The sequence below is a fragment of the Rhipicephalus microplus genome, chromosome 2 (assembly GCF_043290135.1).
Source record: "Rhipicephalus microplus isolate Deutch F79 chromosome 2, USDA_Rmic, whole genome shotgun sequence".
In the NCBI taxonomy this organism is placed as follows: Eukaryota; Metazoa; Arthropoda; class Arachnida; order Ixodida; family Ixodidae; genus Rhipicephalus; species Rhipicephalus microplus.
Window position 1 is genome coordinate 30,693,696 of NC_134701.1, and position 14,666 is coordinate 30,708,361.

A 14,666-nucleotide genomic window follows, 5' to 3' on the forward strand; every position below is an offset into this window, starting at 1 on the left:
TGTGTAGTTTGTAATAGCTCTCTCTCGTAAGCTGATTTATTTTTTTATATGTATTTTGGTTGTATCAAGTGTTGATGTATTTTGTTAGTTGTATTGAAGTGTTGTACAAGATCCCGTCTGCTGCAATATCACTAGAGTAAAGTTTGTTTTGTTTTCTCACGTCTCTGATCTCTTCACTGTCTCTGCTTGCGTACGGAGCGAACTAACCTGCTGTCATTCCCATCGCCGACTTCGCGCTGACGACGCTAGAGTGGCAGCTTGTAACATATACTGTTGACAACGTCAGAGCAGAGTCGTCTACCTAGAGGACCAACGTCATTGCATTGCCTAGGGCCATTCCTACGCCCACGTCATGCCCTCATTCTCTACGCGTGTGCCGGCACAGGGGAGGGGAGCAGCTTTCATCTTGAAATTTGAGCAATTTCCGCGGCGCGTAGCGTTGCAAATTTTTGCAGACGTGATCATGAACGCCTCGTCTACGCATTGCGCTTGTCAGCTCAAAATTGTCAAACCTGATGAGTGGCCCTTTAAGGCCACGTAGTGGATGCATAGTAAGTTCGAAAAAATTTAATGTGTTAGGGCTAAGTGGGCCAGGCACAAAGGCTGAGACATGGCAGTACCTAACGAAGGCGCTTATTCCCAATAAATAACTTACGTCCACACCGTAGGCGGGAGAGAAAGCGACTAAAGCCCCGGCCCACACTTCGGCCTGTCGTTGAGCTGACGTATGGGCGCCATAGGTAGCGCTAGTAACCTGACGCTATGCTACCGCGCATGCGGGCGCTCACATCCGGCCCAACCAAGTCCCTTTTCACTGTGAAAGGTAGTCCTTGAACGGCCCGTGAAGGTCGAAAGTCGGTTGTTGTGGGCAAATTGTTCACGAGTGTAGGACGAATATGGAGCCGTGGGAATTTTTTTTTTCGAAACGGTGCAGTAATAGCGGAGTTTAGACGCGTTTGATTATCGAAATCATGACCGCCACACCTTTGGCTTTCGCCTGCGCTTCCCTACGCTGGTATCTTTTCTCACACCGCTTTGCCCTCTCTCCGAGCACCCCTCCCAATCTCACGTGGCATACGTTTTCGCTGACGCGCAGCTTGAAACCCTGTCTACTTCCGAACCAAGATCAATCTCAATAGGCCGCGAAAGGCAGAAGAGTCGTCTGAAACTTATTGCGACACACACCAACAGCGTGACGATTGAAGCGCGACTAGGGGTAGAGTGTACTAGAAGTGTTTCTAGTACACTGTACAAGGGGTGCTATTCTGGACATTGTCGAATTGTGCCATGTTGTCAGATTCTGCCATTGATCGGTGATATTTGGCCAAGTGAGCTGCTACGACCTCTCCGATTGGCCTAAAATGCCGCCACTACGAAATTTGACAATATGGCGGAATTAGATAGTATCCAAGTAGATGAGAGGAAGGACAAATAGCAAAAAAATATTTGAACGTTTATTTTTATTAGTTTTGATTATATTTGTTAGAAACAATTTGTGGATTACTTTATTAAAGCTTTGGTCTTTCTGTGTGCTTGACCACCTTTTTTTGGCAGCGTCTCCTGCACCCCGGCCAGCCCCACACAGAAGTGGCGTCGCGCCACATGCAAGGGACGTCACTTTACATTTTTTTACCTTACTCTATTTATTTGTATGAACTGTTATTTTATAGTACGTTAAACCTACGAAAATGTTACTAAGCAGGTGTCTGACGAGTCAATTAGCCTATGTTTGTTAATTAAACATATATTATAAGCATTATAAATACAAAGGGTGCCATGGGCGCTGCGGCTGCGAAAAGGAAACTGTGCGAGATGGTAGCTGCCTGCGATGTGTGTTGGTGGTGACAAAACTCACCTATGTAACACAAGAAGATTAACTTGTTGAGCCATCGATCAGCTCTAATTTTTTTTTTGCTAGCCAATCCAACATTTATTATTTACCTATTACACTGCAATGACTTAACCTTCAGAAGAATTCCTTATTAGGATTACACCACAGTTATTAAACAAATTTTATTATTTCTCTTCTTTCCCCTTTTTTCACATTGTGCCTAACTAATCCCGCCAAGTAAAAACAAAGTAATGCGATTTCCTTAGTCTGGATAATCTTAAAATATTGACTTACATTAACCACCACCTTTTTGTCCAATACCCTTTAGTGGGTGAAAGCCACAAAAAAAGGATCAAGCAAGCAATCAAGCACTCACCACCAACACACATCGTCACAGCAACATTTTATTGAAAACTCCGGCAAAATCGTTACCTGGGCCTAGGCCGCCCCAAAAGAGGACCGGAGACGCTGTGTCGTCGCTGCTTCATGTGATTACTGGATGCCCAGTTGAACCTGGACGTTGGAGCTAGCGCGGCCGTCCACCACGCCTTTGCTTCATCTGAGTGTGTGCGCCATAACGTCTCTCAGTATGAAGTGCGGATTATTGTTGTTGGACGTCCTGCATTTTCTAGATTACAATGCCAAACGTGGTGTTGTCAAAGGTGAAAGTGTCCTTGCTGCCGAGTTTTGCTTGTCGCGAAGGGCAAGGTCGACGATGGAATAAATGCTTTTGCACAGTTCACGTGTGACTGTCCGGACGCACATGCATGAAACCCTAGTGCGTCTGCGAAGTGTTCTTACGATGGATGGACAGAACTTTGTTGTCATGTTCTTACGAAGCCTGTGATCTCCGAAGGCCAAAGCTTACTGCATTGCCGGCTGTTTTGTTAAATACGAACGCGTACGCCCGTTCTAATCCTTTGCTACGTAACTGCTCCTGTGCTGTCACAGGCCACGCGAATTATTCAACGAGACAGACAAGCTGTTTTGTAGTTAGTGGGCAAACGCCGTCGGCACTTGCCCTTGGGCATCGTTTATCAAGTGCTGATCGTCTAAAGCATTGCGGTGGCACGTCAGTGTTTTGAAGCGGCATGCCGGTTACCTCGTCAGGTGATACTGAGCAACATAAAAAACGTTTCCTGTGTCTACATTGCAGTGCGCCTTTTTGTCATCAAAACTTTGATAAATCATGGCAACAAACAATCCTGACGCGTGTGCCGGAGAAACCAATGCAGCCAGCTGCATTTGAATTTTTCGTGCCCTTTTGCGTCTCACTAATAATTCGCAAACACTTTATCATAATAAATATAGCCAATTCTGCGAGAGTCATCAAACATACATTATTAAAAAGCCTGTGGACAGGACCACCAGCCGCAAGTCAGGCTGACAGGAGGCAGATGAGGAGGCGCAAATGTTAAAAAAAATACATGCGCGAACAAAAAAGGAAGAAAAAGTAACAACGACTGCGATGGGGCTCGAACCACCGACCTCCACCGCTCTTAATGTGCTGCTCTAACCAACTGCGCCACAACTGCTTTTTGTTCCACCACGGTACTTATTAAAGTACTTGGGCAATCATGACAAAATCAAGCGAACAAAAGTACAATCAAATCGCGAAAGTAAGCGTTCAAGTGTTACTCATAAACACTAAATGCCTAACACAGCACGAGTTCTTCACATGGAGAGTTCTTCACATTGTGTTATACAAACAAAAAAGGGGTGAGGTCAAACAGTTCTCTAAGACGGAGTACCAGTCCGGTCTAAAGTCTAGCTCGTCGTAAATGTTTTTCAGGTGGATAGCCATTTGAATGAATTGTGCGCTTGAAGAGGTGGTGGGCTCTACACTGCGGTCTTGCATTCGTGCCTTCCACAAGCTGTGCATACCCATGAGGAAAAACATATCATATGGTACTTCATCAAGCGCTGCTGGCAGAAGATAACGTATTGTGTGAGAATTAATGACAAAACGTTTTTTTTTTCAGTGCTCGCTGAAGGACATCCCAAAACAGTATGGCATCTTTGCAGCTAACAAAGCAATGTTCAATCGTTTCCGGCACATCACATAAATGGCAGTTAACAGACGGAATGAAAGTACCTTTTCTTTCTAACCATGTGTTTACCGCCAATGTTTCAGAGTGGAGTTTATAGAAGAATGTTTTTGAATTCGGTGGAATGTACAGTTTGCGCACTCGCTTCAACACATCGTGACCTGGAAGATTGGCGTAGAGTGAACGGTACAATGGAGGTGGGAAGAGTGTACTCAATAGGTCCTTATACAGCGCCTTGCGCGATACTGTGTACAGGTATTCTACAGAGAAGCGAGCTTTAAGGAACTGAACTGCGAGGTAAACCTTCTGCATGAATCCCCACAAGCATGGGCATTCGGAAAAGTTGGATGAAACAATTAAATCTGGTAAGCAATCAACGAGTGTAACCTGCAAGAAGGAACGGATTACAGGATGGGAATTGTCGCGAAAAAAGAAGAATTGGGACACTATTTGCCATAAATAAAGGTGTTTTAGTCCTAACCCACCTTCACTAACTGGCTTTAATATATTATCACGACGCATGGGCTCAAAAGTCGAAGACCATATGAATGTAGCGAAAATTCGATGAAAGCGTTGTATATAGAATCTTGCGCAATAAATAAGTTGCAATACATAGTAAAGTTTTGTTGCTAAGAAAGTATTGCAAGCTTCAGCTCTCCCAAATATCGAAAGTCGATAGGGCACAAATGTCTGGGCCTGTCGTTCAAGCTTAGGGACGCGTTCCTTCCAGTAATGCGCACTGAATATATATGCATGCAATGGTACACCGAGGTATGTTGGAGGAGTTCTTGTCCAATTAATCCCTGCAAAGTGGTTCGGTGTGCTACCCCACAAGCCAAACCACAATCCTAAACTTTTAGAGGCATTTAAACGAGCTCCTGATACTACGCCGAACTTTTCAATAGTATATACCACATTTTCGACACTTGGTTTATCTGTGCAAAAGAATGCGACATCGTCTGCATAAGCCAATACTTTAACCTCACTGCCTAATATTCTAAAGCCACGAATGCAACTCGACTGTACTATGCTTAAGCACAGTGGTTCTAGATAAAGTGCAAATAAAAGAGGTGACATCGGGCATCCCTGTTTTACAGAAGTGCGAATAGAAACTGGCTTAGAGAGTTGACCATTAACTATCAGACGAGTTGAGCATTCATTATAGCATAATTTAACGCCTTTAAGAACAACTTTGCCAACATTAGCTTGTTCGAGAAGAGAAAAAAGGAAGGAATGACGAACATGATCAAAAGCTTTTGCGAGGTCTACCTGTAGCATTGCAAGATGTTTTTGAGAACCATGACAGTATTGAAGCACTGTTCGAGCGACATGTATATTGGTTTGTATGGATCGACCTCTAATCCCACATGTCTGATGAGACCCAATGAGGATCGACATAGGAAATCGCAACCTATTTGGTAATACTTTCGCGAAAATTTTGTAGTCCACATTTGACAGCGATATTGGTCTGTAGCCCTCGACGAAGGGAAGTTTTTCCTTGTCAGTTGTTTTCGGTATTAACACAGTGTGACTTTTGCAAAAAGATTGTGGGAGTGTATCCATGTCATAACTCATCTGAAAAATATTCAGCAATATAGGAGCAAGCGTTTTCTTGAAAGCTTTGTAAAATTCGCCTGAGATGCCATCAGGCCCCGGTGTTTTCAATAAAGGCAAGTTGTCGATTGCTTGCTCGATTTCCTGTATAGTAATGGGTCCATTAATGACTGCACAATCATCGTCCTTCAAGGGGTTCACAAGAGAAACAAAACTAGCCTTGAAGTGAGCGCCAAGATCATCAGAGGAAGAGCTAAATAAGCTGTTATAGTACGTTTTGAACGCCGAAGTAATGTCTCCGTTATCTTTTATGAGCACATCGTTAAAGTACAAGTCTGGAATAACTTTAGAAATCGCATGGCATTGCTCATCAAGTAAAGATTGGTGCGTCGGTTGCTCAGACTTTAAAGTGCGCTGGTTCCGAGATCTAATACGTGCCCCTTGGTAGCGAGCAGCATCATATCTCTGTAGTTGGCACTTAATATTCTCAATATCTTTGATGTACTTTCCCGGCATTTCGCATTCCATGTCATAAAGATTGCAAAGACTTTTAAAAAGTATCTTTTCATCATTCTTTCTATAGAAAGACTTAACAGCCCCAATTTCTAAAGCTATAGCACGAACTTCTTGTTTAAAAAGCTCCCAAGCAGCGAAGATATGAAAACCAATCGAAAAAGATTGCCTCAATGCCATCTGGACGCGATTCATAAATTTCTGATCACAGAGGAGCTTCGCATTCATTTTCCAAAGGGCCCACTGGGGACGGAATTGTTTGTGACGATTTTCACCAATTTGCGCTATGACAATACAATGGTCTGAGAATTATACAGCTTCGGTGCTGCAGGAAATTTTACGAGATAGAAGTGATGAGGACACGTAAATCCGGTCAAGGCGAGCATGAGAGCTGCCTTGTACTCTTGTATATGCTGTTGCCCGATTCGAGACCCCGATGTCAATTAGTCCTGCATTATCTACAATACCGGATAAAAGCTCACCACTCCTGTCTCTTTTTCCAGACAAATTATAACGATCAATAGCTTCACATACGCAGTTGAAATCTCCCATATGTACCGTGCATCTGTCAACGTCAATTAAATTACGCACTTTTTCAAATAACTCAAGTCGTTTCGGAACATCATTAAACGCATATAGATTGATAATTCTCCATGGCACTCCTTGCAACAAAAATTACAGCATATATACCTGCCCTCTTCATCAACACTAGTGCAGAATGCTGAACAGGGTAGGCTTTTTCTCAGAAACAACCAACAGCCCGCAGATAAACCTTTAGCATGTGAGACACACACATTAAACTGAGACAGAAAAGGTCGCAGGGCCTTCTCGGTCTCTTCCTCGCTCTCGATCTTTGTCTCTTGGATGGCGACAAAGTCGAGACGCTTCCGATTGAGAAGTGTACGGAGCTGTGTTTGTTTCTGCGAAGACCTAAGGCCGCGTACGTTCAAGGTGGCAAATATAAGTCGCTCAGACTGCGCCATGGTGACTACCTTCTAATTCGCTTATTGTCCCTCTTGATCAGTCCCAAGAGTTGGCGCTGAGGCTTCCCGTGAGCCCCCAGCAGGCCTCCTAGATCGGGATCGGTGACACTTCCCCTTTGGCATGGACTTTCGGCGACGGCGTGACTCCCTAGTCACTGACGCTGGGTCACTCCCTTTGCTTGAATCCGAGCTGGAGGATGCGCGACGTTTCAGTATTGCTGTATCAGTAGAGATCTTCATATCATCTTCCGACACTGCACCATAATGAAAAAGCTGCTGCGGAGCTGCAGCGCAAGCAGGTGTTGAACTTTCTGCGGCATCCAACCCAGAGTCTCTATCTTGTACTGGTGGTTCTTCGGCATCTTTATGGGTCAGCGCAACAGCACTCTTCATAGGAACTTCCACTTGTGCTATGGGTTGTGTGGAGTCGTTTTGGGTATGCTGCTTGCATGATTCACTTGGCTCTTTGCACGCAGAAGTTTCAACTGTGTCAACAGTGAGTGACTTTCTTTCCTCTTCTGGATTCCTTGTGGTAGAGCCTGCAGCATATGACATTGACGGAGTGTCTCCCGTTGCGTCCAGAACCTCGGTGGCATCCATAATATGCTCTTGTAGGTTATCATCTGGCTGTTTTGTGTGCTGTCGCAGCTTGTTGGCGTATGTCATAACACAATCTTCGGCCGAATGACCGAAGCGTCGACAGTTGTCACAGCGAGGGGTCCTGCAGTTTCGACGGATGTGTCCAACCTTACTGCACCGAAGGCAAAGTGGTGGGCGGCCAGGTATCAGGACGAGGCTTTGTACTCCGCAGACAACAAGAATATGAGGAATATCCGCAATGCGAACTCCATCAGCAAGGGACAAAACAACATCCTTATTTAGCGTCCGCATTTGTTCCATGTCCGCTACTTTCCAGCTTTCTTGTGATATTGTCTTGACCTTCACAAAAGCGTGCAGTGCCTCGCACACATAGGCGTCCTCCAAGCGCTCAGGAAGCCACATAAGCTTCAGCTTCACTTCCGTGGGCTCCGGGTCTATAACGAGGCATCGACAACCTTTGACGAAAAATTCGCCTCTTGTGACCAACTTTGTTTTCGTCAGCGTTGACTTGCATGTGACCATCCAAACATGAGACATTTGAAATTGACCTATGCAGCTTATTTCCTTCAAGTCAATGATGTCCCGAAGAGCATCTCTAAAATCTTGAACCCAGTAGGGGCGACCAGCTAAGTCCGCATGTAGAAAAACAGAGTCCACAACAAGCTCACTGGTGGGAAGGCGAGGAAGTACAACACGGTAGTCATTGCCGTTGGCTGAAGCCTGAGCAGCACCTCGGCCCATGGCCGATAAATCCTTTGAAGTGGAGAACATGAAAAACGCGTCCGTCCGGCCACAACTGCTTTTAGGTTTGAAATGATTAACAAGCTTGTTTTATATTTTTGTCATGCTGCACCTAACGTTTTTTCTTATTTTTACGTTTCAACGTAAATTTCACGGCTTCTATCGTTACGTTTAAACGTACTGCTAGACACTCCGCCTATTCAAACAAAGCGCATAACAAGAAAAGTGCATCACGTCACTTCCGTGCGGTGCAGCAGCCGTTTCTGTGTAGAGGTGACGCGTGCGCCAAGCGGTGTAGCAGTCTCTGCCTTTTTTGTTAGCTTAATTTCAGAAACAGCGGGCATATTCAGGCAGTGTGGCAACTTGTGCAACGGATTTGGGGGCGTGTACAGGGGATATGCTGTCAGAGCTTGTGTTTAGTTCTGTAAAAGAACTTGTTGTTGGGCTATAGTTGGTACAACATTTCTATAAGTTAAGTCGAGCACGAACATGTGCGTTCACCCTCAATCACTTACACGATTACTCACACACGTACACACCCAGGCATCAAACACACACAGCGCTCACTTCCAACTGATTTATTCATAGCTCGAAGGCTTGAATATATACATGACACACGTGCGCACTAACACCATAGAATGTCAAAAGCATACATTATCATACATACAGTTAATCAATACCATTGCTTCAAAGCGATAAACTGGAATTCAGTTAATAACAATGATAGCGAATGGGCGCTTACACAAAGCTCTTTATTTTTTTCAATGAAGAAGGCCTCTCACATTTCACGTGCAGTTTTACTTGCGCTTCTGCCTAGAATCTTCGTCTCAGAGAATCATGCGTCACAACCACACAATATTACATGCGCAACGAGGTGCGCATGTAATATTGTCATCTCGTTTTGGTATTTTTCGGGCGTGTACCCTTAACCGGTCTTTAATACATCGTTCAGTTTGGCCAATGTTCGCTTTTCCGCAGCATAAGGGTATGGAATACACGACCCCCGGGGAACATTTAACAAAGGCCCTCTCATGCTTCTTCTCGCAGCCGCGATTTTTGCTATCACATGCACGTATGCACAGTCTTCCAATTTTTTCGGGTGCGGAAAACACCATTGGCACCCCGTGGCTGGCCGCGGCTTCCTTGAGGTTGTGCGAGAACTTGGAAGTATATGGCACAACTTGGGGCCTAATCCTTAAGGGCTGGGTAGCAGTCATCGCTTCCCGTGTTCCACGTTTAAAGTTCTGCGCAAGTGATTCAGCAACAGCCGTAATGTCAGCCTTGAAGTCAGGGTCACACTTGGAGGTAGTTTTGTTGGACCCGGGGGACTAGGCTTCACAGTAGGGGTACTTCACGCAGTTGCTGGAGTCGGGATCGGCGTACTTGGTGGAATGGGCCTTGTCGTAGTTGTACTCGGGTTCAGCGTTGTTGTTCGGCTGGGTGTTGGCGTAGTTGGCGGATGCGTGCTTGACGTAGTTGATACGGTCCTGCTACCTAACTGAGCTGCGGCAAGGGATGGGTCAATGCAAACCGGAATATTTGAAGAAGAAGCTTGTTTGCATTCGGAAGACGGACTGTAGGTGTTTGAAACTTCTTGGCAAGAAAAAGTTAACCACGGCGGCCGGTTCATGCGGGCCTGGGAGTGGCATTCGCTTGAGGCCTGCTGAGCTGTGGCGTCCAAGTACATGGCAATAGAAAGATGACCTCTGTATCATGACAGAATTTTATATTCGGGGCAACAGTTCATGGGACCGCGCACTTGCTCCTGCTGAGGAATGGCGTAATTCAGTTGGCATGGGTGGCTAGAACACCAACTGTTGCGGCTTGCAGAAAATCAGAATCATTAATGGCAATATTATCATGGGTGGTGGCTTCAACTAAACCACAGATGGGTCCTACAGATATCTTAAAGCAGATTGGCACCTGCTGGAATCACTGTTGTTCCACCAACGACAACCACAGGGGGTCTCGTCCAGGGTAAGAGGGGCACAGAGTTGACCAGGTGGTGGGAAAAAAGAGTGACTTTGGATCCACTCTCAGGAAGTGCATCCACTAGGCCAATCCCAGCAATTGTGGCGTTGACAAGGGTACACTGAACGAGCAATCCATCCAGCTCCTCTGAAAGGGTACTGTGAAGAGCTGGGCAAGGAAGGGCTACAGACGTTCGGGCTGTAGCTCTAGATGGGCACTAGATGTAGCTCAGATGGGCACACACGGCTTCGGCCAAGTTCTGGCCAGGATGGTGGGCTGGAGCACAATGCTTCGCAGAGATGGCGAGGTATCGAGGTTTTTGCTGGTCTGGTGGTAGAGTTGAAATTCGCTGTACCATCCTTGTTTTGCGTGATACGGCCTGAAGATTCGTGCACTCTTCGCTATGGTGGGGCACCTCTAGGCTTGGCGTTGTGGTGCTTCAATACTCTAGGCGTGGGAGTCGATGAGAAGACTGGCTTGATGTTTGATCAAGCTGGGTTACGATGTCCATATACGGGGCGACTGTTTCTAGTCTTTGTGCTGCAACAGTAGTGGCCAGGTTCACGTCAGCGATGCCTTTAATATCGTACGCTATGCGTTGAGTATCCGCGAGAGTGACTAGTCCTCCCGAAATGAGCTTAAACTTTGTCGGAGAGAACTTGGCAAGTGTGTCTCTGTGCGCTTGCACGCGACAAACAACACTTTGTTGCCACTGTAGCACGGTTTGCTTTGCGCTGAATTGATCTATGAATGCCCGCCTGAAGGTTTCCCAGGTGGGGCACTGACGGTAAATGACAGCTCATCTGCGGTTGCTCCACGAAGTTTTTCCAGAGCGACGGCGAGTTGGGTTGAAGGTTCCCATGAAGCCAGGTTTTGCGTTCATTCTAACTCTTCAATACAGTGGGACGCTGAAATGCTGCCGTCTCCACTTTAGGTGGGAAGTGACGCGGACAGGTCTGGAGGAGTGGTGACTTGGACTGGGAGAGCAGCGCGTTGTGACACGTGAAGGAACTGCTGAAGTAAATCCATCAGGAGCTCGGTACTTTGTGCTGCATCGAAGCTCGACGGAAGTGGTGTGGTACTCGAGTGCTGGATGTGCGTTTAGGTGTCTGGGGAAGGCAAAAGAGGTGTCGCTGAACGGTTTGGGGCAATATCCTCGATGAGACGGTTCATTATTTCTTCCATCAACCCGGTAGTGTCAATGTTTCAGCGAGACAACTCCTCACGGTGTAAGTCCGCTGTAAAGCCGGCGAGGGCTTCCAATGTAGCCTTACTCCAATTGACGAGCGACATGGCGCTCACAATAAAGTGGCACAAGAGTCACGAGAGACGAAAAGGTGGGCAAGTCAAACTGTTTAGGCACTCCAGGCGAGCTAGTTGATCGGGCGAGAGGGTGGGTGTCAGCCTGACAGTCGGCGACACAAGGGACAGGGCGCAAAATGGCTCGGACAAAGCGCGCAATAGGCTTGTCGGCGGCAGAAGCTACACAAAGAACGAAGATGATACCAGTGCTGTGCAGCCAGTCCGGCGAATCGCTTCATGAGGCGTGCAAAAGGCGACGTTCCACGCATGGTTCGGGGCCAAATGCGCCATTTGTGAGTGCTAGGTGGGCCAGGCATAAAGGTTGAGCATGGTAGTACCGAGCGAAGGCGTTTATTCACAAATAAAAACGTAGGTCCGCATCGTAGGCGAGAGCGACTGAAGTCCCGTCCCACACTTGGGCCTGTCATTGAGCAGACGTATGGACGCCGTAGCAAGCGTTATTAATCGGTCGCTATGCTACCGCACATATGGGCGCTCACACATGCACGAAGTGTTTGAAGTACACACTTGGAACAAAAGTTCGCTATCACGTTCGACTCCTAAGACAAAGCTTTATTGTTCCTTAATTTCTTTTTTTTCTTGTTATTAAATCTCGGTTCACGTGTCTAATTATCACCGGGTGACCAAACTGGCCTTCACTGGCAGAAACAACATCCACCAAGTAAGCCTTGCACCGTTTATTGCAAGTCCCCAAGCCGGTACACTCTATCGAGGCCAGGATTATGGCTCACGAGGGGCTAGTTCGTTAAACGTCCACCACGTGCCGCATGAAGTTGAACTCTCCCCCTTGTTCCCTCTTTTCTCCTCCCACCACGGCGCTGACGAGTTCCCTACGGAAGTGGCCTTGCTCTTCAACCTGTTCTCGCCCGCCCCTCATTGCGGGAACCAAAGAATAGCGACCCGCTGTCAGTGCATTCTTACTGACGCCGTTTAAGAGCCGGCCTGTGTAGAGTACGCGAACAGGTTCCGGACCAGCCATGAACAATTTTTCAGACTGAGGACTTCTTTTTTTTCTTGCCTTGGTTGAATTCGAGTCCTCACAGTTTTGATATAGTCATAGATAATTTATATACGAAGAAGCTAGGACCAACTGCATTACATTCTTTAGTTTTTTTCTCGTCGTAGGTAATCTATTGTAATCATAATATCAGGTTCAATACTTAATTTGTGGCTAAGCCATATTACTTTCCGACCCAAACTTTCTGTAGGGCAGAACAAAGTTTTTAATCTTGTTTTTTTTAGCTACTAGGCTATTGAAAAGCACGCAAAAAATTAAGAAAGATGTTAGTAGAACGTTTTTCACAGGAGAAGCATGTCCAGTATATTGGGCACTGGGATTAATTTGTTGAACAAATAGGTACACATATTCTGCTATTCTCTTAGATAGAGCGCTGCTTTTGGCCCTGTTAGGTTATTAGTCTTATATAACACAAGCGGGGTTTGTTTTGTCCCAACAAAAAGTTGATCCTCTTCGCTGATCCTCTTCATGCTTCATGCTGTTGATATATTCCCAGCATGCCCCAGTTTTATTTTTATGATTGGGCTTGAAGAGTGTCACGTCAAGCCACCTCTTGTTTTCTTTTTTTCCTTCTAAATTGAGCACGATGTGCACCAATTGCATCTTGGTGTGAGTGTACTGGACATAGGTAATTTTCGCATTGCCAGCAAAGTTTTTATTAGAAAAACTACATTTTTGCAACAACGTATCGAAAAAACATGACAGAACTCATACAATTTAAATGATTTCAATGGTGCAAAGATATGTCCTGAAATACTTTTGTATTTTTGAACGCATCATGCGCACGCAGTTTCGCGTAGATTACGCAATTACTTCTAGTGCCCGATAAATAGGTGGAGCTGAAGGGTGAACTACACCTAAAAACATCTTACTCGACTCTTACAGAAGCTTCCAAAGTGGTTTTAGTTCTGATTGTAGCTCTGCTTACTTTTATTCATCACTTTTACCGTCATGTTTTTGTCAGCGACTAAGTATATGTACCACCCTGCTGAAATCCCCAAATGGTGATTGCAGTAACTGCAAATAAATAGTAATAATAAATAATGTGTTCAATACATTAGTCAAGGGGCAGAAAAGGAATGTGCTTGTTAACTACATAGTAAACGCTCCGAGATTGTACTGTTCGGTTATCCTTTGCGGAAGCTCTTTCGCTTTCTTATTTCTTCGTAGAGCTTATTCTTTGCGTCGATGTGCGTAAGGAGCTAAGTATAGTTCCATTGAGAAAATAGCTCCAGATGCTCGGGACCGACAGCACAGTGTAAGCTGAAGGAGCGGCTTTTGTAGAACTTTTTGTAATTTAGTGTTAACCTCTCATTTGCTGGCATCTCATTGCATGTGTCTGATTTTATAAGGTACTCAGCATAGTTCCGTAAACTGTACTTCAAACAATGCCTGCTTCAAGGGACAGCGTATGCCTGATTGTTTTTCACTACTACCTGACAACATTTAATTTAACGAGATTCGCAACTTCAGATTATGCAGCATCGTGTGTTTAACAAAAGATTTGCTACACCTAGAACTATTGTGTCTTTATGTTTTTGGCTCATTTCAATCGCCTTGATATATTACAAATTGTAATAGATAAATTATTTATGTAACACTTCATCTGGCGAGATTTCATTGCGACATGTGAAAGGAAATTTCATAGCGTTATTGCGCACATTACAACTGCTTTATGCAACAGATAGTCGAATGTGCAACGATCTCCGCATTATTGATAAATGTGTTGAAGGCCTGTGCACCAATAAAAGAGCTATCGAATGGGGTCCTTGGCGTACGATGTAAGGGCTAGCATGCTTAACTTATAAGCAATTTTAAACCCACACTGTTTATTTAGGTGTACATCTCAAGTATGTAGTGCTTCCTCTCGCTCCAGATGTTGTCGGAATTCAGAGCTTGATTTTGCGATAGAAGAGTGAATGCACCATAATTATGGCCTATATTAGATTGGGAAATATTGATGATAATCCACCTTTTCACTCAATGGTCTCGCTGATGTATTTGTAAACATGGCAACGGCAGGAACACTAATCATGCTGCAGCCAACAAAAAAAAGTGATGCAGAACATGTTTTATTAGTGTAT

General features: G+C 45.3%; 1 protein-coding gene across 1 annotated transcript; it reads right to left on the bottom strand.

The window, feature by feature from the left end:
• Nucleotides 1–6,541: 6,541 nt before the first annotated feature.
• LOC119169485 (uncharacterized) lies at nt 6,542–9,053 on the bottom strand. The gene has a single exon (XM_075883203.1). It carries the CDS (start codon nt 8,298–8,300, stop codon nt 6,951–6,953), a length of 1,350 nt encoding a protein of 449 aa, XP_075739318.1. The 5' UTR covers nt 8,301–9,053; the 3' UTR covers nt 6,542–6,950.
• Between the last annotated feature and the right edge of the window lie 5,613 nt (nt 9,054–14,666).